This window comes from Ursus americanus, chromosome 31, assembly GCF_024610735.1.
Source record: "Ursus americanus isolate L20-20 chromosome 31, mUrsAme1.1.p, whole genome shotgun sequence".
Classification (NCBI taxonomy): domain Eukaryota; kingdom Metazoa; phylum Chordata; class Mammalia; order Carnivora; family Ursidae; genus Ursus; species Ursus americanus.
Genome location: NC_142157.1, coordinates 10,968,963 through 10,995,689, shown reverse-complemented (window position 1 = coordinate 10,995,689; position 26,727 = coordinate 10,968,963). Strand labels below are relative to the sequence as shown.

General features: G+C 41.3%; 1 protein-coding gene across 2 annotated transcripts in view; it reads right to left on the bottom strand.

The window, feature by feature from the left end:
- MPP7 (MAGUK p55 scaffold protein 7) overlaps positions 1 to 26,727 on the bottom strand; it is a 205,641-nt gene that overhangs the window by 144,557 nt on the left and 34,357 nt on the right. Inside the window, exon 2 of one of the 2 annotated variants that reach the window (XM_045812812.2) lies at positions 23,458 to 23,576. In XM_045812812.2, coding sequence (XP_045668768.1) covers positions 23,458 to 23,576 — 119 coding nt within the window. The remainder of the gene's footprint in view (positions 1 to 23,457; positions 23,577 to 26,727) is intronic. The other variant, XM_087857582.1, reaches the window with a different exon arrangement.

Sequence of the window (26,727 nt, the reverse complement as noted above, 5' to 3'; positions counted from 1 at the left end):
AAATGCTTGGAACAATACCCGTGCATGGAACACCAACATATACTGTATAGAAATATTATACAGGGGCGCCTGGGGGGCTCAGTTGGTTAAGCGTCTGCCTTCAGCTCATGTCATGAGTCCAGGGATGGAGTCCCGCATCGGGATCCTTGCTCAGCGGGGAGTCGGCTTCTCCCGCCCCCTCTGCCTGCTACTCCCCCCACTAGTGCTCTCTCTCTCTGTCAAATAAATAAACAAAAAATCTTAAAAAAAAAAAAAAAGAAATATGTACACAAATAGTTCAGTGAAAACCCTATGTCCCAACAGTCCCACTCCTTAGTTGCCACCCAAAAGGAACACATCCACATATAAACCAAAGACCCGTGAAGCAATCTATAGGGCAGCGGCATTACCCACAACAGTCAAAAATCAGAGAGTCAAAATGTGCATCGACAGTTGAACAGACGAACTGTGATATACTTACAGGATGAAGGACCCTGGGGCAACAAAACTGAACGAACTAATCACAACGTAAGTGAATCATGTAAACACAACTTGAGTTAAAGAAGACAGACACGGACACACAGACGCTGTATGGTTCTATTTAAACTTCCAAGAACAGGCAAAAGCTATCCATAAAGTTTAAAGGCAGAATAATGGCTTACCCCTAAGAAGGAGAGTTGGGGGTGGGAGAACAGCTGAGATGGGCATCAAAGGGTATTGGGGGGAGGGGGTAGAATTTAAACGCTACCATGAAATAACAGTATGTGAGCACATATGATTAAAAGCGCACACTGAGTATCCGGAAGAGCCAACAGGAGAACCGACACTGAAAAACATTCTTTACGGATCTGAAAATCAAAAGAAAAATATCCTATGAACATCAAGACAAAGACATATATAAAGGGAGAAAGTTTTACTGGCAATGGACTTAAGACAGGAACACTTTATGCCAGGAATTGAAGGAGTAACATACTTGAGACATTCAAGAAGGAAGTGGAAACCCAGGATTTCCATTTCTGACAAACTGACCCTCAGATATTAATAAAAAGACCACACACACACACACACACACACGAACTCAGAGAAAACTGTTCTCATGAGCTTTACCCACGAGAAAGCTACTAGAGGATGAATTTCTGAAACAGGTATAGAAGCTTCTGGATAAGGACTGTTCTAGACAAGGACTGATGGTTGCCAAGCAATATGCTTAAACTAAGGCCACAGGGTGGGGCTGAGGTAACAAATAGATCTGGAAACGTAGCTGGAATACAAGTACCAAAAATTAGGAAGAGGAGGGGGAGAGAATATATGGAAAATAAAATGAGCTCATTGATTACCTTCCTGGTACTAACTAGAAGTAAAAAAGATAGTACATTAGGCCAGAAGTTGGAAAGAGCAGGAGAAAGGAGTCTCTGAGGCTCACTGTTAGGAAAACAATAGAAAGGATTGTAGGTCCAAACACAAGGAAGGGATCAAAGCCTCCCAGAGTCTTAGCAAACACGGGAACCGACTTGACGACTTGACGGGGCTCCACAGGCCCAGGTAATTTGCATCAAAAAGAATGACTGCAATGGACAGACACATCGAGCATATCAAAATCCCTGAGTTCATGATGATACTAAAAAAAAGAAAAGATTACTAACTTAGGAGAATGCTAGAGTACCAAAAGAGTATTCTGGTAACTAGAAAGTTAAAAGAAAGACTCCAGCATTTATCCTACTGTGCTCTATTCAAAGTAACCTCAAAGAATCGAGAAGAAAAAATTCTAACCATAAGAAATGATTAAATAAATGATAGTATAAGCAGCTGGTTAATTACAATAATGCCACTAAAAAACAGGCTTCAGAAGTTTAGTGATCAATAACAGATAGGAAGCTCTTCTCCACCCTAAGATGCATTTAGATCATTTTTTTTTTTTAATTAAAATCGTGGAAATGAGATAGTCAGAAGAGTAATCTCCAGAATGAATTTCTAGAAAAAAAGACTTAGAACGATCTGGGAGACTGTGTAGGAAAAAGCCGATTTGGCCAGGAGAACACTGTGATGGTCAGGGCTCAGAGATGCCCGGCGGGAGGGTGCCAAACACCTAAACACTGAGAGGGGCTCTTCTCTCGCCCCCAGGTGGCAGATCTCAAGAAGCCACAAGAAAGAAGGCCTCTGTACTCTACCGTTGGCAACCTCTCCTCCCACGACCAATAGTAACTGTTTCTTTACCCCTTCACTCGAAAGCTGGGTTTCTCCATCCTGGCACTACTGCCATTTTAGGCTGAATAAGATGTCATTACGGGGTGCTGTCCTGTACGTTACAGGATGTCTAACGGTGTCCCTGATGTCTCCAAGCCTTGTAAAATCACCCCTTCACCCCTCAACCCCCTTCAACAGCCCCACCCCCCATTTGAAAGCCACTGTTCTAAGGAGAAGGCCACCAGTCACCAAGCCCTGCCCAGTCACAAAGAGCTTCCAATCAGCCTTTAACACCTCACTCTTAGATCCAGGCAGATGACCGAGAGTTAACAGACGTCTGACAAAAGCCTTCAATAGGATCACCACCAAGCAAACAGAAGCAAAGTCCTAGAGTAAATAAGCACTGTGAACGAAAGAAAATTTAAAATAACAGCAAAGCCACAGTACTGAGAATCCATCAGCCAGCAGAACCGACTTCATGTTAAAACCACAGAAACAACCTGAGTCAGACCACGGGGGTTCGAGGCCAGCTTCCACCACCTAACTAGCTGTGTAACTTCAGCAAAGCCACACCTTATTCTTCTCATCTATACGATGGGGGTGAAGATTAGTATGTATCTCTGAGGGTTGCCAGAAGAACTAAACAAGGTATTTAGAACTTTGAAAAGTACATGGATGGCATCATAGGGATTTCTTCGTTTGGCGTAATTATTCTTAAAAATATTTGCTATTGTATCCCTGAAATAAGACCAGGATGCTATGAAAAAGGAACACACTCCAGCCCCACCACCCCCCACAAAAAAAAAAATTTTTGAATTAAAATTATGACAAAAAAAAAAAGGGGCGCCTGGGTGGCACAGCGGTTAAGCGTCTGCCTTCAGCTCATGGCGTGATCCCAGCGTTCTGGGTTCGAGCCCCACATCAGGCTCCTCCGCTATGAGCCTGCTTCTTCCTCTCCCACTCCCCCTGCTTGTGTTCCCTCTCTCGCTGGCTGTCTCTATCTCTGTCAAATAAATAAATAAATAAAATCTTTAAAAAAAAGAAATTATGACAAATTCTCTAAAAATTAAACAGATCAAAGTAAAAGTTGAGGCACTCTTCTCAGAAAAGCAAAATCGCAAGAAAAAAAACTGCCTACTAAACCAGAAAGACCAATATGCACCTAAAAGACTCTGCAGAAAGAGCGAAGGGAAGAAAATTATTGAGGAAATAAGAACCGAAGAACACAAATGTCCAAACCGAAAAGGCCCACTGGATCCAACCACCGCAATGACCGCTACAATGACTAGGGTGTGTATAGACAACCCCCAACACTGACACTTACTGGGAGATTTCTGCCTCAACCCATGCTTACCCGATTTTCTTAAACAACCTTCATATCCCATTGAACTAGCTGAGTAGTCACTTCTTAAATGAGCCCACCCCAGAATGTGAGCGAACATTCCCCACCCCACTCCCCACCCCTCGCCATTATATGCTCGAAGAACCAAAAACCTGGTTTTATCTCGGTCATGATTTTACACTCATTTAAGTATTATTTGAGTATTGATTTCAAGAGTCTTGTGGCTGAGGACCACCATGCCTGTTTTTCGCCATCGTGTCCCCCTTCACTTAACACAATATGCATTTAAGTACTTTTTATACAAATGGGCTATATAATAAAATCACTGATTTCCTTGGAAATATAATACATCAGCATTCATAAATACCTCTGCCCCAAAGTTCTGTGGCTCTTTCCGTGACATAAGGAAATTTCACAAGTTTTTCATATTGCTTTGGCCTGAATTGGCTTCTTTTTATTTTTAATCCATCAGTGGCGTAACTGACAGGGTCCGTGAAGGAAGTCTCAGATTTCCTAAAGGAATGAGCGCCATCTAGTGGAAGGACACAGATTACAAAAGTAGCTTGAGGCAATTCTCTAAACTGACTAAGCACACAATGGTAACCGATCAAATATTTACTCAAATTAGAAACCAAAGATGCCTATCACTTCTGTCAACTAATGGCAGTCAAATTTTTATCTTCGGTATAATTTATAACATACCAATTTAAATGAAATTTATAAATAAAATTTATTGTTCAAGTTGTCAGTGAAGACCATTTAATGTAGCTTTGAACTGAACACAGAAATGACAATGAGAAAAAAAGCCGTAATAGCTGCAATACTCCCAACGTGCAAAGGAAGCTGGAGTTAAAACTGAAATGCCAATTGCATGTGAAATACACTGTTTGATACATTAAAGGCCACTTTCTTTGATTAGGAAAGGTCTTTTTCAGAAGATATGGAGAGGGCTGTATGTTACACTTTGATATTAACAGCCCTTGCTTGTTAAGTCAAAATAAGCTCGTGAAATTTAGTAAAACAAGGGAATCTACAGTAAGATAGATATACTGGCCTTCCGTTTTGTTAGTGCTGAGAGGGAACACGAAATGGACAAGGTCCGACCCAAGACAGCACACCCTCCTGCTATTATATTACCCTGGAAAAATCACATCAGTGAGACCTTTCAATACACGCCAGCCTTTCTCGGGCCTCGCCACAGCAATTAGGAGGGAAGTGCGTGCCTATCAAGAAAGAGCTAATAAAAGATACATAGTTTTGACAAGAAAATAAATGCGAACTTTTTTTTTTTTTTGAAAAATAACGACATGGAATGTTAATGATTGCTTTTAACTTCTACATCACTAAGCTGTACTGACAGAAAAACAGAATTAAATATAACATAGTGAAGGCACTCATTAGGATTAAATAGGGAAACTACAGTCATAACCAACCCGCAAATGTCAGTGGCATGTGACAGTGAAGATTTATTTTCTCACTCATACTCTGTGGCCACCGCACGTCCTCTGGGAACCCTGCCCCGCATCTCTGCACTCCAAGACCCCAGAGCGAGAGCTTCTACCGCTTGGAACATCACCAGTGACCAATGCGGAGGGCACCGGCAGAGAAGTGAAGCAAACAGCCCACTGGCTCTTAAAGGCTCTGCCTTGCGGTGACACACTTCACTTCTGCTCACATTTTATTGACTAACAAGTCACACAGCCATAAGTAACATAACCTTACACATGTCTGTGAACAGCAGTATCAGAGAGTGGATGGACAGATGGACACAACATAAAAAATATTTTTTTGATTCAAAGTGAATCATTTGAAAGTAATTTTATATTACACATGCAAAAGCCTATGATCTCACTTCTAGATTTTTTTATAATAAATCGCAGTAATATCTTGATTCCCAGAATTACACTAAAGCATTTTTAAACATTTTGAAACTTTTCAAAGTAGTTCATTTGAAAATGCTAAAGACTTCCCAAATGTTTTATGTGAAGTAGAATTATAAAATCAATCTAATTCAATGTTTTCCTTTAATAGGACATTATTTACAAATCACGGCCACCAGAGAACGCCCCTAATTTCTACTACCTTTACTGACACGTAGAAATAGTAACAATAACTTTCATTTTTAAACAGGTGGATAAAAAGATCTTCTTTTACTGTCCTCTATCTGTAATAAAGACGATGCAACTTATGCAACCACTGGAGTTCACTGAAAGTGATGGAAAAAAAACACATTATCAATTGCTTATGAAAACCGTAAGATCACAATAAACAAATCCAATGAGGTCTGAGTACCTATTCCTATGCCCACAGTGAGCACTCAGGTATTTGTGAAACGAAGGGAAAACAAACTGGGCAAGACCGAGCCTGAAAGGGAAAGCATTCAACCTCCTTTGACAGCAATCTTTCTTTAACACTTCTAGGCAATGTGGAATATATGGGGATGAACTGCACACAGATCCTGCCCAAAAGAAGGGTACCCAATGAGTAACTACACCCATCATTACGACAGGTGCCAAAAATATGTTATATAGATACTTACAACCAAATGCAAATATTAGATCCATGTAAACACTCCCAGAGGACCTCTCTAGAGCCAGCATGTGAAAAGGTAAAGCAGACCTCAGACTTAGCTGGGGATTACATACACCCTGATACATGCTCTCCCTAAGATGCACGGAGCTAAGGATTCTGTATTGGACAGTGGGCCTATCAAGATGTTTCTGTCTTATGCCTTCAGGACAAAGAGAATCTGTGTATATGTATGCTTTAACATAATAAATTGTAAGAGTAGACAGAGAACAGACCAGAAGATAATTACAACACATATAAACAAAGATCCAATAGCAGAATACATACAGTAATTCCAACAAATCAACCAGAAAAAGACAAATAACCAGAGAATAAAAAAACAGGCAAAGGATGTAAAAAGGCATAAAAAAGAAAACAGAGCAGCCCATAAACATACATTCAACATCGAATATTCAAGTAAACGTAAACTAAAAGGAGAGAGCATTTCAAATTGACCCTGTTGGCAAAAATTAAAACCTAACAGTTGCAAGTGTCGACATGGGTGTGAAGCAACCGGAACTCCAATCCTACTGGTGGGAGTACACTATGGTACAGTCTTAGAGGAGCAATGGGGCAACATCTAAAAAAGGGTGAGATGCGCGTCTCTGTGGCCCAGCAACCCCATTCTCCAGCGTCATACCTACAGAAGCCGTCCCATACACGTACGAGGGAAACCTACACGTAGGCTGTTTACTGCTGTGTTGGTCACAGTGACATGGAGATACAGGTGGTTTCCAGAAGAAGGAATCTTCTACCCACAGGACACCCTTCAATGTAAATACCCATCACCAAGAGAACAAACAATTTGTGACCTAGCTCTAGAACACCATGTAACAATGAGAAGGAATGGACCAAACTATTTGCATCACCATAAATATATCTCACGATATACGACAAAATGTTAAGTAAAGAGTTGCAGAAAGATGTTAAGTCTGAATCAGATTATAAACAGCTTTAACACATACAAAATAGTACGACCTACTTTTTTTAGGAGCACAAAGTCCAAATGAGCTGTGGCCGGTGAAGGAAAGGGATGGGAGTAAGGGCTACTCAGGCTTCAAACGAATCTGCTACTCGTTCTTAAGCTATATGATGAGTATGCGGGTATTCAACATGTTATCTGCCTTTTTAATGCCCCAAATATTCTGTAACATTTTTTAAGTGAAGGAAAAGTTAGAAGACATTTTTAGCCAACTCGAGCCTTTCTTCAAGAATTTCAAATCACAGGCTGTTAAGTTTTCATTACGATGTTACAGAGTGAGAGCAAGGAAATAAAAAAGACAAGAACAGAAGTTTATTAAGGCAAAAAAAATATCCTCCTCTTAAAAAAAAAAAATAAGTAGCCAAAGGGATACTGGAAAAGAACAGTGCCAATCCAGGGACAGAGCCCTGCACACAGCTAACCAAAAGAAAGAAAGGAAAATTGAGAATGCTGCTGCTGCTGGTGATACCAACGAAGTGCCAGACGGTTTCAACCATGTTTCTTACATTAATTCGTTTACTCCTAGTAACAAGCATGCAAGGTAGGTATTACTATGATCACCATTTCACACATAAGGAACAGGAGCTGCTGTGAGATAAAGTAAGGAGGTATTTTTTTTTAATGTTTTTTTATTATATTATGTTAGTCACCATACAGTACATCCCCGGTTTCCGATGTAAAGCTCGATGATTCATTAGTTGCGTATAACACCCAGTGCAGCATGCGATACGTGCCCTAAGTAAGGAGGTATTATTATCTTACTGTTGGCACGATATTCTTGGCACAGCCTGGAGTCCGAGCAATGCGGCTCCACAGTCCCAGCCCCGAACTACTACCGCAGACGTGTGTTCACGGGGAGAGACAGCCTGCATGTCCGGACACGCGGAAGGCTCCGTAATATACCCACTGTCCGTCAGTAAGGCACTCCGAGAGAGGTGACCAGACACAATGAGAACGAAATGACCACAGGATGGAAGAAAAGGGGACAAAAGAGAAAAGAAAAGAGGCAGCAAAATGTCCCAACTTGATCTGGATGAAGAATGACAGGTGTCCTGGAGATGACAGGATTCCTCCCTCTAGAAATTACCTTTAGCTCCTTCAGCCACATACTGGACTCACTCTTTCGTTCACTTAATGACTGGGTAATATTTTACCCAGTCCCTCCCCCCCCCAAATCAAATGGAATCGATGCCAAAAGCGTACTCATAATTCTATTCCAGATTTTGGGACACATATTCCTGAAATACTGTTTAAAATGGTCGTCTCCAAACCAGACCATAAAAGCATGTTTAAATCCATCCTGTGAGGGGGCGCCTGCGGGGCTCAGTCAGTTAAGCATCTGCCTTCGGCTCAGGTCATGATCTCAGGGTCCTGGGATCGAGCCCCGCATCGCACTGGGCTCCCCACTCAGCGGGGAGTCTGCTTCTCCCTCTGCCTCTGCCCCTCCCCCCACCTGCCTATGCTCCCACACACACCCTCTCTCTAAAATAAACAAAATCTTTTTTAAAAACCTATCCACCTTCTTACACAACTCAGAGAAGCGTGGACCTAGCCTCCACACCCTGCCGCATCCCGTTCCATCACGTCCCTGAGGAATAGGCCGCTCCCTTTTTCCATCTGGGTCCACAACGAAAATTGTGGTAAACGTACTTTGAGAACCAATTCAGAACGTCGGGACCGCGCTCACGGCCCAAACACCTTCCGGCCAACAGGACACGAAGTACCACCTGCGCGGGCATTAAAGCAAGGGTTCCAAACACCGCACGGCGCAGAGATCGAGGTGATAAAGGGAGATGAAGCGGGTACCGCTAATACAAACACACAGCGCGACACGCCGGTCACTGCCGGACACGTACAATCACCTGCAGGATGATGGGGCCGCACCTCATGAACTGAGAGACGCACACCTCTGCGGCCCGGCAAAGCCACCTCTAGGAAGAAGAGCTAAAGCTGGATACCTCCCCGCTAGGATTCCTAGTCTCTGGGACTGGAGAATAAGAATCACCTCCACAAGGGAAATGAGAAAGTGACTGCCTTCCTGACTCTACCCATCCCCATGAACGAACTGTTCTAGGTGTTCCGAGGTGGGAAATGCCCCCCATGCATTGCTGTAGAGGAAACAGCCTCCCTGCTATTAAATTAGGAATAAATAAAAATGTAAGGTGACCGTTCCGAAACTAAGCATATTTGAATGAACATTTAAATCGCGCCATAACTTTCAGAAGGCACTGCTCCATTACGCTGAACACAGGCGACAGCGGTAGGACACGGCCCCTTCGAGCAATCATTTCAGGACATCCTGCAGAACAGAAACTGAGTATTTCCCATTACAACCTAGCCCCTAGTCACTCACCCACTGTCCCACGCAAATCTCTAACATAGGGCTACATATGGCCTCTGTTTTGAGAGTATGAATTACAAAGGCAACAATTTACTCAGGCTCTCAGGAATTCCTATCTTCAGCAGACTTTACACGTTTCTGTGCCTGAAAAAATGTAAACTATAACGTAAGAAATAACTTTGTCTGTCTCTCCAACAGAGCTGGCTGAACAATTACCTTTGATTGGCCAAGGAGCACTACCAGCTGCTGATACCCAGGTCTCTACTCTGTCGGACCAGGTGGCCATGGATCATTCGCAACGTCTGGCTGTCTTTTCCTTTTCCTCCCACCCAAGGCAAACAGTACTGCAGAGGCAAGTAACATAACCTCCCCCGGCGGGTTCACTCTCTGAACCTAACACCACCTCTCCCCTCTCAAACAGCACAATTTGTTTCTAACGAGCCCTATACCCACAGGTATCTTATAAAATAGTCTTTCAGCCTTGAATCTGATTTACTACTATGTAAATATCACCTTTCCCCCCCACTACGATGCTTTTCATTGCTTCTAGATTCAAAGAAAAGAGGCACCGAAAGGGCCTGCACAGAAAATAAGTTTATAAAACCACTGTTCAAAACATGGTCGCTCTTTTTATAGCTTGACTCTATCAATTATCCTGGAAATAACTCCTTTCCGAGCAAGTCTCAGGGTACTACTTATTAAGAAAATTGGAATTATTGAGAGATTAAGATCACACATTACCTTCAAATTGGTTTTTCATTTTCTAGAGTTTCCAGGTTGGAGATATAAAATTTTTTAAGTATATTCTTGCTCACAGGTTGCCTTCTGAGCATCTGCTCAAGACTTATTTTTAGACTCGGACTAAGATGACTTTCACTTTTAAAATTCCACCTAAATCACAAATATTTAAAACTTTACAAATTCACATTAATATGGAGATTTAAAATAAACGCCCACTAATTTATCCACCATATCTTCCTTCCACTGGTCAACTACTCTGTCCACAACTTCGTGTGTTTCATTAAAAACAAAATTTCAGGACATCTTTAGAAAGAGAAACTGAACATTTCCAATTACAAGTATAATTTGGTCTGGAGCTGGTCCTCAAAATACTTGAAGAACTCTTTACAAATCAGTAATAAAATAACCACCAAATTAAAAAGTGGACAAAGGGAGACTTTTGGTTTCAGCTCAGATAATTAAGGACAACGAAAGTCACAGAGCAAACTGCCACTAGGAAATCAGAAAGAACGGGGAAGAGAGGGATTCGTGGCCAAGATCAGTTTAGCAGAAGGAGAAGCTGCTAGAGCCAGAAACCTGTAGGAAAACTTCAACGGTAACTCTGATGAACTGATGGTGGCTGAATGTGGCCTAGTTCAAGAGTGAAAAACTCCTGAGCCCCAGTCCTAGGGGAGGCCCCAGTGCTTTTCCTCCCATCAAATTCTCAATGGTGAAGACAGGAGGAAAATCCCCTAGTGTTTCAAATAGGAGAACAGAGAACCATTTTGAGATACATAAGCCAAGAGCTTTCTCCATAACAGAGGCCTGCCCTCTAAGAGAGGGTACTTTAAATAGAGCCCTATTTGACCTGGGGAAAGAGTACTCAGGTGAAATCCAGTCCCCGTTACCCTTCGTGTCCCAAATAAGGGGAGAAAGGAAAAACAGGCGGCTAAGAAATGCTTCTGAAGGTCATGGCAGTCCAGGGACTCAAGCCCACTATAAACGGACACTTAATCATCAAGATCACAGAACAACTCACCACCAACAGGGCTCCAGTGAAATAACAGTGGTCATGACTGCACGTCACAGACTCCGAGAGAGTTCCTAAGGAAAGCCAGAGGAGGCGGCAGGGGAGGGGAGAGACATGAAGGTTCCTGAAGCTCTGACACTGACAGCTACAACAAACATTCAACACAGCCCAGCTCCTAGCCAGAGTAACATAAAGACTCACACTAAAAGCCTAACTGCATCAGTTCCTATTACCCAATACCTACGTCCAGCTTTCAACAACAACAACGACAACAAAATTACAAGACATAAGAGAGAAACACATTCTGAAAAGATAAAGCAACCATCAGAACCAGACTCAGGACACAGACTGATGGAACCAGGAAACAGGGAGAGTAAAGTAAGTATGATTAATATGCTAATGGTTCTAATGGAAAAAATGGGCATGTGAGAACCAGTGGGTAATAGAAGCAGAGAGATGGAAACTCAGACTGAAAGTGAAATGCTAGAAATCAAGAAAACTGTAACAGGAATGACAAATGCCTTTGATGTACTCATCAGTGGATTGGACATGGCCAAGGAAAAAATCAGTAAGACTGAAAATATGTTCATGGAAATTCCCAAAACTGAAACGCAAAAAGGAACAAAATATCCAAGAACTGTGGAACAATATAAAGGTGTAACAAACACATAATGGAAACACCAGAAGAACAGAGAGAGAAAGGAAAAGATATATTCAAAGAAATAATGGCTGAGAATTCTCCAATATTAATGATGAAGCCCCAGACCACAGATCCAGGAAGCTCAGAGAACACCAAACAGAATAAATGCCAAAAAGATCTACACCTTGCATTAATAGTCAAACAGCAAAAACCAAAGATAAAGATACTGAAAAGAGCCGGGGGGGGGGGGGACACCTTACCTACAGAGGGCAAGGATAAGAAGATGCCTCATCAGAAATCATGTAAGCAAGAAGACAGTGGTTGGGGGGGGGGGGAGCGTTAAAAGAAAAACCCACCACCCTAGAATTCTGTAGCTGGTGAAATTGTACTTCAAAAGTGAAAAAGAAATAAAAACAGAACAAACATAAATTCAAGGAATTTGCTGCCCAGTAGACCTGTCTTGTAATAAGTATTAAAAGAAGTTCTTCAGAGAGAAGGAAAATGATATAGGGTCAGGCACTCATGGAAGGAATAAATAAACATAAAACAAAATTGAGGCTCAGTATGTTAAGCGTCCAACTCTTGATTTCAGCTCAGGTCATGATCTCAGGGTCCCGGAATCCAGCCCTCTGCACTCAGCTGTGAGTCTGCTTGAAGATACTCTCTCTCTCTCCCTTGGCCCCTTGCCGCCATGCTCTCACTCTCTTTCTCTCTAAAAAAAAATAAATAAATCTTGAAAAAAATATATAAAATTAAATCTCTTATTTTTCTTAAGTGATCAGATAACTGTTCAAAATAATAATAATATTATTAAAGAATATGGGTAAGTGAAATAAATTAAAGCAATGTTATAAAGGATGGGGGAAAGGAAATGGATATATTCTCTTATAACGCACCTGCACTACTTGTAAAAAGGTGTAATGTTATTTGAAAGTGGACCTACATTAGTTGTAAATGAATGTAGCAAACTCTAGGACAAGCACAGGAAAACCTTTGTAAAAAAGTATATGGATATGGGTGCCTGGGTGGCTCAGTTCGTTAGCCATCTGCCTTTGGCTCAGGTCATGGTTCCAGAGTCCTGGGATCAAGCCCCACGTTGGGCTTCCTGCCCCTCCCCCCCCCGGCTCATTCTCTCACTTTCTCTCTCAAATAAATAAATAAATAAAATTCATTTTTAAAAAGTATATGCATATGCTAAAAAAGAATAAATGGAATCATATAAAATGTTCTACTAAAAGAGAAGGAAGAGAAAGAAAGGGTGATAAAAACATAAACAGAACAAGTGTAATGAATGGAAATCAGCTGCAAACATGGTGGCTATTAACCCAACTACATCAACAATTACTTTAAATGTGGATGGTCTAAATATGCCAATTAAAATAAGAGACTGTGAGAGTAGATAAAAAGAAGATCCAACTGTATGTTGTCTACAAGAAATCCACTTTAAATATAAACACAGATAGATGAAAAGTAAAGGAAGGGAGAAAAATCATGCTTACATTAACAAAAGAAAGCTGAAGAACCATATCAATTTCAGACAAAGCAGATGGCAGAACAAGGAAAATTAGCAGGGATAAAAAAGGGCATTGCATAATGAAAAAGGCGTCAATTCTCTGAGAACACGTAACAATCCTTAATATGTACATATACACCAAACAAGAGAGCGTCCAAATACGTGAGGCAAAACTGATAAAACTGCAAGGAGAAATGGATAAACACACTATCATTCCTGGAAACTTCCATACCCTTCTACACAGTAACTGACAGATTCACCAGACAGAAAACCAGTGAGGATATAGTTGAACAAAACAGCACCAACCAACTGGATCTAACACTTCATCTAACAACAGCAGTGCCCGCAGTCTTCCCAAACTCACACAGAACTAGACAGACCACATCCTGGGCCATAAAACACATCTTAACAATCTAAAACAAGGGAAATCATATGCCATTAGCTTAGACCACATGGCGTTAAGTCAGTAACAGAAATACACTAGGAAAATATATATTTGGAAAATAAATAACAAATGAGTTAAAGATGAGGTTATCAAGAGAAATTTTTTAATATTTTGAACGAAATGAAAACACAGCTTATCAAAATTTGTGGGACGCTGCAAAGGAGTGGTTAGAGGAAAATCCCAGCACTGAGGGCATATGTAAAATAAAAAAAGAGGGAGAGAGAGAGAAAGAACTAAAATCAGTAACTTAATCTTCCACCTTAGGAAACTAGAGCAAGAAGAGCCAGGAGAAGAAAATAAAGAATAAAATAGAAATCAATGGAATTGAAACAGGAAAACAGGGCGCCTGGGTGGCTCAGTTGGTTAAGCATCTGACCCTTGGTTTCAGCTCAGGTCATGATCTCAGAGTCATGGGATGAGTCCCCATCTCAGACTCCACACTGAGGGCAGAGTCTGCTTGATATCTTCTCTCTCTTCCTTTCCTTCTCCCCCTCCTCTGCTTGTACTCTCGGAAGGAGGGAAGGAAGGAGGGAATGGGGGAGAGAGGGATGAAAGAAAGGGAAGGGAAGAAAGAGGAAACAACTACGAAAAAACAGCAAAATCAAAAGTTGGTTCTTTGAAAAGATTAATACAATTGATAAACCTAAGCCAGGCTAGCCAAGAAAAAATGAGACACAAATTACTAATATCACTATGGATCCTATGGAGATTAAAAATAAAAGATAATGAACAATTCTATGCCCTCAAATTTGATAACTTACATGATATGCACCAATTCCTTGAAAGACACAAGTAACAAAACTCTCATACAAGGTGAAATAGGTGATCTAAACAGACCTACATCTAATAGAGAAATTAAATAAACAATTAGCAACCTTCCACAGCAAGCACTGAGCCCTGATGGTTTCACTGGCAAATTTAATGGAAAAAAATATACCAATTCTCAAACTCTTCCAGAAAAAATAAAACGGAGGGTACACTTCCTAACTCATTCTATGAGGCTGGCCTTACCCTACTATCGAAACCAGATAAAGACATTACAAGAAAGGAAAATTACAGACTAGTATCTCTTTCTTTTTTTTTTTTTTTTAAGATTTTATTTATTTATTCGACAGAGATAGAGACAGCCAGCGAGAGAGGGAACACAAGCAGGGGGAGTGGGAGAGGAAGAAGCAGGCTCATAGCGGAGGAGCCTGATGTGGGGCTCGATCCCATAACGCCGGGATCACGCCCTGAGCCGAAGACAGACGCTTAACCGCTGTGCCACCCAGGCGCCCCAGTATCTCTTATGAATAGAGATGCAAAAATCTTCAACAAAATATCAGCAAATCAAATCCAACAACATATAATATGAATTATATACCAAAACCAATGGGAAGATTTTTCCAAGAATGCAAAGGCTGGTTCAATATTCAGAAGTATTAATGTAGTCCATCACTCCAAAAAGATTATATATATATATATATATATATATATATATATATATATATATATATATGATCTAATCAACAGATGCAAAAAAAAATTTTTTTTAAAGCCAACACCCACTGATGATAAAAATTCCAGCAAACTGGGAATAGAGGGGACTTCCTCAATTTGATAAAGAACATGTATAAAATATCTAGAGCTGACATCATACTTAATGGTAAAAAACTAGATTCTTTCCCCCTAAGATACGTAACAAGGCAAGGATGTCCTCTCTCACCACTAATATTCAGTACTTAACTAGAAGCGCTAGCTAGCGCCCTAAGACAGGCAAAGGAAATCAAAGGTATATAGATTGGGAAGGAAGAAGTAAAGCCGCCTTTGTTCACAGCCGACATGATTATCTATGTAGAAAATCCCAAAGAATCAACCAGAAAACCTCTGGGAACTACTAAGTGATCATAGCAAGGATTCAGGATGCAAACTTAATGTACAAAAATCAATTACTTTTCTATATGCCTGTGTTCTATGAAAGAGAGATATATGAGAAACAACCTCCAAAGGCCAAAGATGCTTAAGACTGAAGAAAAAGGCTGACAAGTCCAGCCTGGTGCGAAATGGTTTATTAAGGGGACTTACAGACAGAAGCATGTCTTGGGAGGCTGAAAGATGAGTAGATCCCCACAAGCCCACCTCCAATAAGACCCGCTTTTATGGCCCAAGAAGCTGGAGAGTAAGTGCTGGGGGCCAACCAGGAAGAAATGTTTGAAAATCATAATCATATCTCCAGAGCAGATGAAGGACATTCAAGGGTGTACTTAAGAGTGTGACTTGGCCAAAAGAACGAACGTGGGAGGGAGTTCTGTTCAGGTCATAGAGAGCTGTCATCATGGTGGGTCTGTCCAAGATAGCACTGTTCACACTGCCACCAGTGGACAACTGGAATTTGAATTTTAAAACAAAGTACCATTTACATTAGTGCCAAAAATAAAAACTTTTGTACCAATCTAACAAAATGTGTACAGAATCTAAATAACTAAAAAAACTGAAAAAAAATCAAAGATGATCTCAATAGAGAAATTCCACGCTTACGGACAAGAAGAATACATACTACAGTTAAGCCGTCAGTTCCTCTCAACTTGATTTATGTATTCAACACAATCCCAATCAAAATCCTAGCGTGGAACCACGTATATGTGACAAACGGATTCTCAAGTTTATATGAACAGGTAAAAAACCCAGAGCAGCAGACACAATACTGAGAAAAAGAAAGTCAAACGACTGACACCAACAAACTTCAAGACTTCCTATAAAGCTACAGGAATGAAGACACAGTACAATTGGTGGAAGAACAGATAAACAGATCAATGGAACATAACGGAGCCCAGGATAGAACCCACACAATTGCAACCAACTGGTCTCTGACAGAGTTGAGCAAAGACGGCTCAGTGAAGAAAGGCTGGTCTTTTCAAACACCGATGCTGGAACAACTGGATAGTCCCATGCAAAAATCTGAATCCAGACACAGAACTTAACCTTTTTCACAAAAATTAACTCAAAGTAGAACACAGAACTAAATATAAACACAAAAGTGTACAACTCCTAGAAGAGAACAGAGGAGAAAATCTAGATGACCTTGAGCATGGCGATGAGTTTTTCAACGCGACTCCAAAAGCCCAATGTACAAAAGAGAAATTGTTAAGTTGGACATTATTAAAATCGAAAACTTCTGCTCTGTGAAAGAAACCGTTAAGAGAATGAAGAGACAAGCCACAGACTGGAATAAAATATTTGCAGAACACGTATCTGATAAAACACTCATATCCATAAAAGACAAAACACTGTTAAAACTCAATAAGGGAAAAACACAACTCAGGTAAAAAATGGCAAAAAGTCTGAAAAGACACTTCTGTAAATCTAAGACTGTTCTAAAAAGTGCACTATTATTTCAAAGGAATCCAATGAGCAAAAATGGGCAAAGAATCCAAACAGACATTTCTGCAAAGACGATATGCAAATAGCCAATAAACACACAAAAAGACGTTTAACTTCATCAATCATCAGGGAAATGCAAATCACAGCAACAAGGAGGTATCATGTCACACTTCCTAGAAAGGGAAGAATAAAAAACTCAGACAAAAACAAGCGTTGGCAGGGCACCTCGGTGGCTCAGTTGGTGAAGCAGCCAACTCTTGATTTCGACTCGTGAGATCGTTGGGTTCTGTGCTCATGAGGAGACTGCTTAAGATTCCTTCCCCACCATGACCCGTCCCCTGCTTTTATGCACTGTCTCTCTCAAATAAATAAATAAATAAATAAATAAATAAATAAATAAATAAATCTTAGGGGGGAAAAAAAGCGTTGGCAAGGATATAGAAATCAGAAGGCTCGCACACTGCTGGTGGGAATACAAAATAGCGGAGCCACCTTGGGAAACTGTGCCAGTTCTTCAAAATGTGAGACACAGAGTTACGATTTGGCCCAGCAATTCCACTCCTAGGCAGGTACCCTCCAGACCTGAGAGCATGTCCACCTAAAACCGTGTATGTGAATGTTCTCAGCAGCATCACTCATAATCGGCAATAGGTGGATGGGGCGCCTGGGTGGCACAGCGGTTAAACGTCTGCCTTCGGCTCAGGGCGTGATCCCGGCGTTGTGGGATCGAGCCCCACATCAGGCTCCTCCGCTATGAGCCTGCTTCTTCCTCTCCCACTCCCCCTGCTTGTGTTCCCTCTCTCGCTGGCTGTCTCTATCTCTGTCAAATAAATAAATAAAAAATCTTAAAAAAAAAAAAAATAATCGGCAATAGGTGGAAACAACCCAAATGTCCGACACTGGATAAAAAGATACACAAAACGGGTATATCCATAAATACTCCTGGGCCACAAAAAGGTGTGAAGTACTGATAAAAGTCGTCATGTGGATTTGCTCAGTGACAGAAGCCAGTCACAAATAAATCCACATATTACATGATCCCATTTTCCATGAATTGTCCAGAATGGGTAAATACAGAGAGACAAAAAGTAGATTAACGGTTGCTTAGGACCGGAGTGAGGAAGGGTGGAGGATGCAGGGATTAGGGAATGACAGCTACATGGTAGAGGGGTTTTTGGGGAGGTGATGGAATTATTCTAGAATTGACCGTGGTGACGGTTGCACCACTTTGTGAACGCGCTTAAAACCACTGCGTGTATACTTTAAATGGGTAAACTCTCTGACAAAGGTCTCAATAAAGCTGCTACAAAAATCATTACTATCTAAATATTGATGACACCCCAATTGGAGTTTCCAGATTTCACAAACAGAAATATGAATAACAGCACGGTTCATACTTACACTAAAGGGAAAAAAAAAAAAGACTGTCTTAAATTCCAATTAAACTGGATGTCCTGTATTTTATCTGGCAACCTGACTCCCAAATCTCTGATCTCCAACCTAGAACATAATTATCCTCAATTCAAGGTCCAGGTATCCAACTACACAGTATGGAGTTCTACTCAGTTGTCTCCCAAATAGCAAATGAACATAACACTAAAATCACCTTTCCTCTGAGGCGATATTCAAAATTCGTAAGCAGTGGCACCTTGGGGCTTGTATGGGTCTCCTGGAGCCCTACCCCAAGCCCTGATGGCCTGCCATCAACCCGTCTGATGGCTGGATTAGCGGGTAGGGTGTGAGGAGCTGAGGTTTAACAAACAAGGGGGAGGAGTTTCAATATGTTAATGTATCAGTAGTTTCAATATGTTAACATCACGCCTGGTGGTGAGGACAGGTTTGTTTCTCAAAACAAAAATCACCCTCCCTCTCCCCACACTTGGTCACCATCATCTCTGACCTGGACATCTCACATCCCATCCCATCTCCGTAGCAACTAAACTTCTTAAAAAAAAAAAAAAAAAAAAGTCTGGCATCTTCATTCCCAGCTTTAATGCAGTGGCTCCTACTGTGTTCGAATAAAGTCAAAGCCATTCAAGAACAGGTCTTGGCCTGGAGCCCCTTCATGGCTCAGTCGGTGAAGGGCCCAATTCTTGATATCGGCTCAGGTCCTGGCCTCAGGGTCGTGAGACTGGGCCCTACAAAGGGCTCCATGCTCAGCGGGGAGTCTGCTAAACTTTCGCTCTCCCTCTGCCCCTCCCGCACTCATTTAGGCTCTTGCCGGATCTCTCTTGCTTGCTCACTCTAAAATAAATAAATAAATCTCAAAAAAAAAAAAAAAAGAAAAAGGAAAAAAAGGCCTAGGTCTCGGCTTACCTTCTTTTGCCACACTTTGCACCTGCTCCCCACGCCCTTCCTTACTTCATGTACCAGCCAAGAGAACCTGTCAGGCTCCATCCTGAAGGCACACTCCCCCCTCTTGCCTCCAGGTGCGTGTGCAGGTTATTCCTTCTGCCTACCCCCCACGCTCCCCACAAATTCTCATCTGAGCAATGCCTAGTCGATATCCAGATTTCAGCGTAAAATATCAAATCCCCCATGAGCCCCGGCAGTCAGTGCTGAGTTAGGCATCTCGTGCTCTTACAGAAAGCTCTACACATGACCTCTCATAGAGCACTGTAACTGCCCATCCCCTCATCTACAACCCCTCTGGGAGGCTGCAGACTGCAAGCCAGGGGCTGCTCAACTAGAAACCGTGGCCGTGGGGGCCTGTACAATGCCTGGCATACAGGAAGGACTCCACAAAGACAACGTGATTAAGACAATCGCCAAGACAGTTAAAATTAGGTAAGAGGAGCCTGGGTGGCTCAGTCAGTTAAGCATCCAACTCTTAACCTCAGCTCAGGTCTTGATCTCAGGGTACTGGGTTCAAGCCCCACGCTGGACTTCATGGTGAGCCTGGAGCCTACTTTAAAAAAAAAGTTAAAATTATGTAACTACATGGGATAAGGGTCTGGTTGAGCAGCACCAAAACTCCTTTAAGACTGAAATTATAGAAACACGGCAATTAAACCACATCAAGAGAACTTTCTTGAAAATAATCAACTTGTATTTTGTTGAAATACTTCAGAATCCCCAAAACAAGGATAAAATTCAGGCTGCTACCTTTTTTCTCCTGCCCGTACACATATATGTAACTATTCCAAAGGGTAAAGGAAACATATGCAACTATTACAAAGGTACTAAAATCTTGATATTCTTACCCTGGTAATCCAACACAATTGTGAAATACGAACAAAAATTTCTTGAGGAAACCGAAGTACCAACCTCATTTAAAATTAAAAAAAGAAAAAAGATGTCTTTATGCCATAGCTTCTTCTAAAATAAACCAGATTACAAAAATACATACAACATAAATAAATAAAGAAATTTAAAGTCAAGGAATCGCAACAGAAAAAAACACGAGCGTAGAAAATGAATTTAGAAATGAGGCTGGGACACAAACTATATGCTTCGCGGTTCTGTATATTTGCAAAGGACGGGTCTAAAATGTGTCTCTCTTATTGGTGATCACATTCACTGCTTCACGTGAATACGGATAGCCTCGTCTTGCCACACCTTAGAGAGGACATTTCTCGCGTCTTCTATCTGCACCATCTTTCTGCGGACGCTTCTAAAATCCCATGCTCACGGTTTTGATTATTCAACTCTTCAATTCAGAAGTTTTTCTTTTAAAAAAGTAGCCACACCTAACACTCTCTAGGCTCATAGCATTTCCTTTCCAGTGACCAGCTCGTAACTGCCGTCTTCCCGCCAGAGCGTGACTCAGGATCCTCAGGCAGCAAGCCGTACCTGCTACAGACCGCAATGCCTAACTGCCTCTTCTTAAGTATATTTTACATCAGACCAGAAAGTTAGATGTACTTAAAACCATGATGGGGCACCTGGGTGGCTTAGTCGATTGAGCATCCGACTCTTGGTTTCAGCTCAGGTCGTGATCTCAGGGTCCTGAGATCGAGCCCTGCATCAGGCTCTGTGCTCAGTGGGGAGTCAGCTTGAGATTCTCTCTCTCCCTCTCCCCCTCCCCTGGCTCATGCTTGCTCTCTCGTAAGAATAAATCTTAAAAAAAAAAAAAAAAAAAAGACTGGGATAATTTAACAACCACGTTTTTAACATAAGGTGACTACTGTAAAAATTTTGTGCTAGAATAAAATCGAGTTTTTCCTTCGCCGTCTTTCAATCACACACCAACAGCTTCAACCGCGGGCGTAAGAGCCTAACATCAAAGCACATTTTGATTCACTCTGAAACACATCTTTTCCAATTCCTTTTGCTCTACCAAGATTTATGTACAAAAGCTGGAGGCTTCTATCCTCCAACCTTCAATAGAGGCACTTGGAATACAGTTAAGCGGATTGTTCCAACTGTTTAAAGTGAGATCCCATGAGCCTGCCTCCTGGAGGCATTTTCGGCTTTACATACTTGAAAATGAATAGAATGGGTCAGTCAGAGGACACACTGGAGGTCTGCATGCGATCAAAGCTTGGAGTCGGGGGGGGGGGGGGGGGGGGGGGAACGAGTAAGAAACAGGGAACGGACTAAAGGGACACAGTAAACCTTACTTTAAAAGTACATTTGACGGCAATTACTGAAAGATACTTGCAACAGGACACATGCTACCGTGCTATTTAAATAGTGGCAACATCAACTTATTTATTCACGGTTTTTCTAAAACCAGACATCGATAACTGTATGCTTCCTAACCACTGACTATTCCCATGTACGTTGAAAAACCACCTATGCTTAAAACTCAAGAGCCAGTAGTTTTTAAAACATTAGTGTTCTTCTTTTTATAGAAATAACAACCATCTCTGTCACTACTTTTTGGCCCTTCACATGCTATGATAATTAATTTTTTTCAATACTTAATGCCTGCTTATATTCACCTAACCTACATTAACTGTCAAAATACTGAGATCTTCACTATTTTATTTGAAACTCACAAACAACCTTGTCAACAGATACTATGTTTCCAAGGAAACAGACAGTAGCCACATTACAAATAAATAGAAACACATGTGCATGCACCGTTTGGGGCATGTTTATTTAATGATTAAGGGGTGATGATGTCATTGAAATACATTTTATTCCTCCTAGATCAAATCAGTTGGAACAAATCCAGGGCTACCCAACTTCCAAACATTCGACACGATGCAGGACTCGATCCCAGGACCCTGGCATCATGACCTGATCAGAAGGCAGACGCTTAACCGATGGAACCACCCGGGTGTCCCTCTCAAGCCATTTCACATCCCAACAGAGCAACTAAACGACCAAAAATTTTTCAGAACACAAAGATACCTTGTCAGTTACATAAAAACTAACTAAAGGACTCTAGTCTTTACGGGTTTTACTAGGAAAATGCCACATCTCAACATTTTCATTTCTTCAGAGTTGCCACTGCTTGAGGCATGCAAATTTCAGCAAATTCGACAAGGGAAAAAAAAAAAGTAACAAGAATTCTTCTATCCTGTGAAGCAACAGCACCTCAGAAGTGGCTCATTTTCAAATACTATACATCAGTAATAGCCTTCTCTCCGGACAGACAACCGTAACAAATTTAGCTGAACTCAGTATCGGTCCAGACAGAGTGAAGGCACCAGAGGCGTCCATCTCCGGATCACAATTTTTTTCAGCCTGAGTGAAATGAAAGAAAATGCAATTCATATTTCCAGAAGCAAAAGTGGCATATTTTCCAGGAAGCTCCTTGTTCTCATTTTCCTATTTTAAGAGTCCTGATCGCTCCCAGCATTGCTGTGTGGCAAGATCTCATTTCTGGTGGCTGATCATTTCCATGGCATGAGGCTTTACCGAAACCGTCTCCAGAAACTGTTTGGATTCGTATTTAGCCTCAGCGTATTTATACACAAAATACCATTTCGAGGGCGTTGTGCCAAAAAAAGAAATAGCTTGCTCGAATTTCAGTTGACTTTGTTAAAGGAAATTATTTTAAATTAATGTGGCCTATGGAACTACTGCCAGCCTTAACCTCAGAAAATATACTCCTTCTAATTTTTGCTGTGAACATTTATTTATTTAAGTTAGATTGGGGCTCGCGAATGTTGACCGTAAGGAGTCTAAACCTTCCTGCTACTATTTCATATTCTTCCTCCCCACACGGGCAGGCCCATGCTGGCCGCATTAGTATTCACAGCCAGGTCACCACCACTAAGTGAAATCATCTACGTATTTTTGGTAGAATCTTTAACAACTTCCACGCCCGTCAGGGAAATGGAACAAGGCTGTTTTGTTTTCAGACAGCAACAATTTGATCTCCTGGTTTACTAGATGGCGCTCAAAATATTTTTCCATATGTTTTCCCGCAACGAGAATCTGACATCAGCGTGGTTTACCTTTACCAGTGAATGCAGGCTTTTTTCACCAAACATATCCCAGAGGAAGGTCAGGTCTTCCTGGCTATCCACATGTGGCTGCAGCTGGGCTGGCAAAGCAGCCAACAGCTCATACAGACCTATAAAATGAAAATAAAACACAAAGCGTAATCTTAGAGTGATCTCATTAATTTCGCCTAAGGTGTGCGTAAATGACGGCTGCAACATGTCGTTTTTACTGGATCTGTATTCTGGGCCATCAAGCAAAACACTTCTCCCAAGAAGCCAACGAACCTTTTTGATTTTTAAATCCCAAACAAGCATGTATTAACCGGCTAGCTTTTACCTTGTGGTGGTCAACCTTCTACAGGCGTCCAAGTTTACATAACCCGGGACAGAAAATGTGTACAAGCTTTCAGAAAAAGAAGAAAACGCGTACATTCCTTTCCTTAATCGTTATTACATTTCCCTCGATGTTCGCCAAAGAGTGAAATGAGTCATGAATAGGAAAAACTTCCTTAGAGGAGCAGAAAATTGATAGAGTGGTCCATTAAACAAGGTTTTGTGGTTTCCAAATAGTTCCTAATAATATATAGCTTCAAAAACATTTGCATTATCTAACATCCGAAATCAAGTTCCAAAAAGTAAGACAGATTAAACCATGCCCGGTGTGGCTTTCTCGTAGCCGACCGTTTTTAAAACAACAAGCAGCTACGCTGAGTTGAGTTTAAATTGTACCCTAATCTGGGCGTCCGTGACACCCTCTGAAAGAGTTAAGGTAAAAGATGCGGGTTACTCGAGGCCCTCCCCACTAGAAGCTTCCTCGGGGTAGACAGTAGCGCCGTGTCCCACAGCAGCCTACTGCATAAACCATCCATCTCCTTCAGCGGCCGTCAGACTCCTGTCCAAGCAATGTTGCGACAGTGCCTGCCCGGGACTCTTCAGGGAGGTGACCTGGCAGCAGTCAGGATCAACTCTTAGCACATGTTTCACTCTCCGGTGGGATTACATGAGGTGAAAAGGACAAAATTCCTTTTTTTCTGTCTGCTGTCTACAAAAACACCGAGAGTGCCTGGGGTCTACAACACCCGGGCCTGTTGTTATTTCTGCACTGAGTTAAGGGCTGTTGTTCCTCAGAGGGACAGCTTTACAAGATACTTAACTTGCAAAGAGTCGTAAATTCCAGCCTGCTGATTCGTAGATCTATTATCTTCCGAAAGCACTGTAATATTCTGATAATCAGTGATAATTCGCAAGCGAATGTATTAGCGTTTGCTTGGAAAGTGGGATCTGTAACTCGAGAGGTTAGATTAAACTCAAACATTCCTGGGACTGCATTTGGCCAGAAAGATCTATAATTCTCTAGGAAAAAAAAAAAAAAAACAAGAAAATTTCTCCCTACTACATTCTTAAGTATTCTTGATGGTTTGTATTTATTCCCTTAAAAACCTGGCATCTTGCCTAAAGTCACTTCTTATTTATAACTTTGTAAAAACATTCCTAAGGTGTCCCAACCTAATTCAATGTCTAATAATACAGGTCTCACTTTACACGTACACATATACACACACATTTAAAGTAATGACAATTCCCAACATCAATGGTTAAGGTGAGAGGTTCAAATTGAAAATTATGTTAAAAAAAAAAAAAAAGGGTAGCGCTTCACTATTTTATTATTGATTCCAGGAGCAGTAAAAATAATTCCTTATTCCTTGGTAATATGATTAGTTTAATTACTGATACTAACTATAATATAATTTATGAGGTATAATTGTTGGGAGGGGGGTTTGAATTGGGGGTATTAGAAGAGCCCCTGGCACATGGTGTCTGTTTCATATGTAACTCAGTGAGCTTCAGCCATTTTTGTTATTATTACTGTTATTCATCATTATTATTTTTAAAAAATATTTATTTGTTTATTTTAGAGAAGGGGAGGTAGGCACAGAGGGAGAGAGGGTCTTAAGCAGACTCCGTGCTGAGCACAGAACCCGATACAGGGCTCCATCTCATGACCCCGAGATCATGACCTGAGCCGAAACCAAGAGTCGGATGCTCAACCGACCGAGCCATTCAGGCGCTCCCATCACTACTACTACTGAAAAAGCAAAAGTCTGAGTCAAACAGACCTAAGACTCAAACCAGGTCTATACTTCGGTTATTTTGCTTAACTTAACCTCAGCCTTGTTTCCCTCATATGCTGAAAAAGAAATGGTAATCTGCACATGTCATAAAATGGAACAGAAAAAAACACACAAACATGTACGTATACACAAGTAAGTGCATGTGACACAGGTGAAATGTGAGACAGGTTAATGGGCTGCCTCAGTGACAAGGTGCCCCTTGCAATCACTATAGTTATGCAAGATGCTACCATTGAAGGAAGCCGGGTCAAGAGTACACGGGATCTGTATTATTTCTTACAACACGTGAAACCACAATTATCTCAAAATACAATTAAAACCAAAGGAGACATTGTGGTAAATATGACTGTTGTAAGAATTCAAGGGAACAATGCACACAGCGGCACTGAGCCCTGTGGCTGGCACAGAATAGGCACTTGATAAAAATACATATATATATATTCTTCTTTTCTTAATGTCTCCTCTGGAATGAAAACCCCACTGCAATGGTACAAAGTCAAAACAGCAGCTTAGCTATACGTTCCACAGGACCCACACCACACTTAGAAATAAAACTGCCCTGGTCTTTTACATATGGAAAGTGTTAACTTTACCCAAGTACTGCTTAACTTTTTGTGGGAATAAACCATATTATGTTTACATTAAAATAATAATTTCTCTGTTAGCAGTAGCTCATAAACCTGCGTTTTCTGGGTTTTCCTAGCTTTATGCAATCCTAATTTATATGCCACCCTAGTCTGGCACCCTAGTGACAACAGCAGTCACTTCTCTTGAGCTCCCACATCTGGTAGCCACACCAAAGCCAGAAGAGACAGGGCAGTGCCAATCAGAAACGAAAGAGAGGCTGAGAAGAGCCGGGAGGGCAGGTGAGTGGCGTCAAAGCAGGTAGCATGGACAATCACTTCCACTCGAGCGCATCGGGGACGCCCCAGAAACCAGCTCAGTCCATGGTGAAAACCAGGTCCCTGTTCTCACAGGTGCTTTTTATATTCAGCTCCTAGAGTTCCAATAATGAACACCACTATGAAATCCAAATATTTTTGTTCCTTGACATTCAGAGAGCAAGTAATGAGAATTTAGCTAACAAGGGATATCTTGAACCATCTTACCTACATCTACCTAAATCTATTTAATCTTACCTAAATCTGAG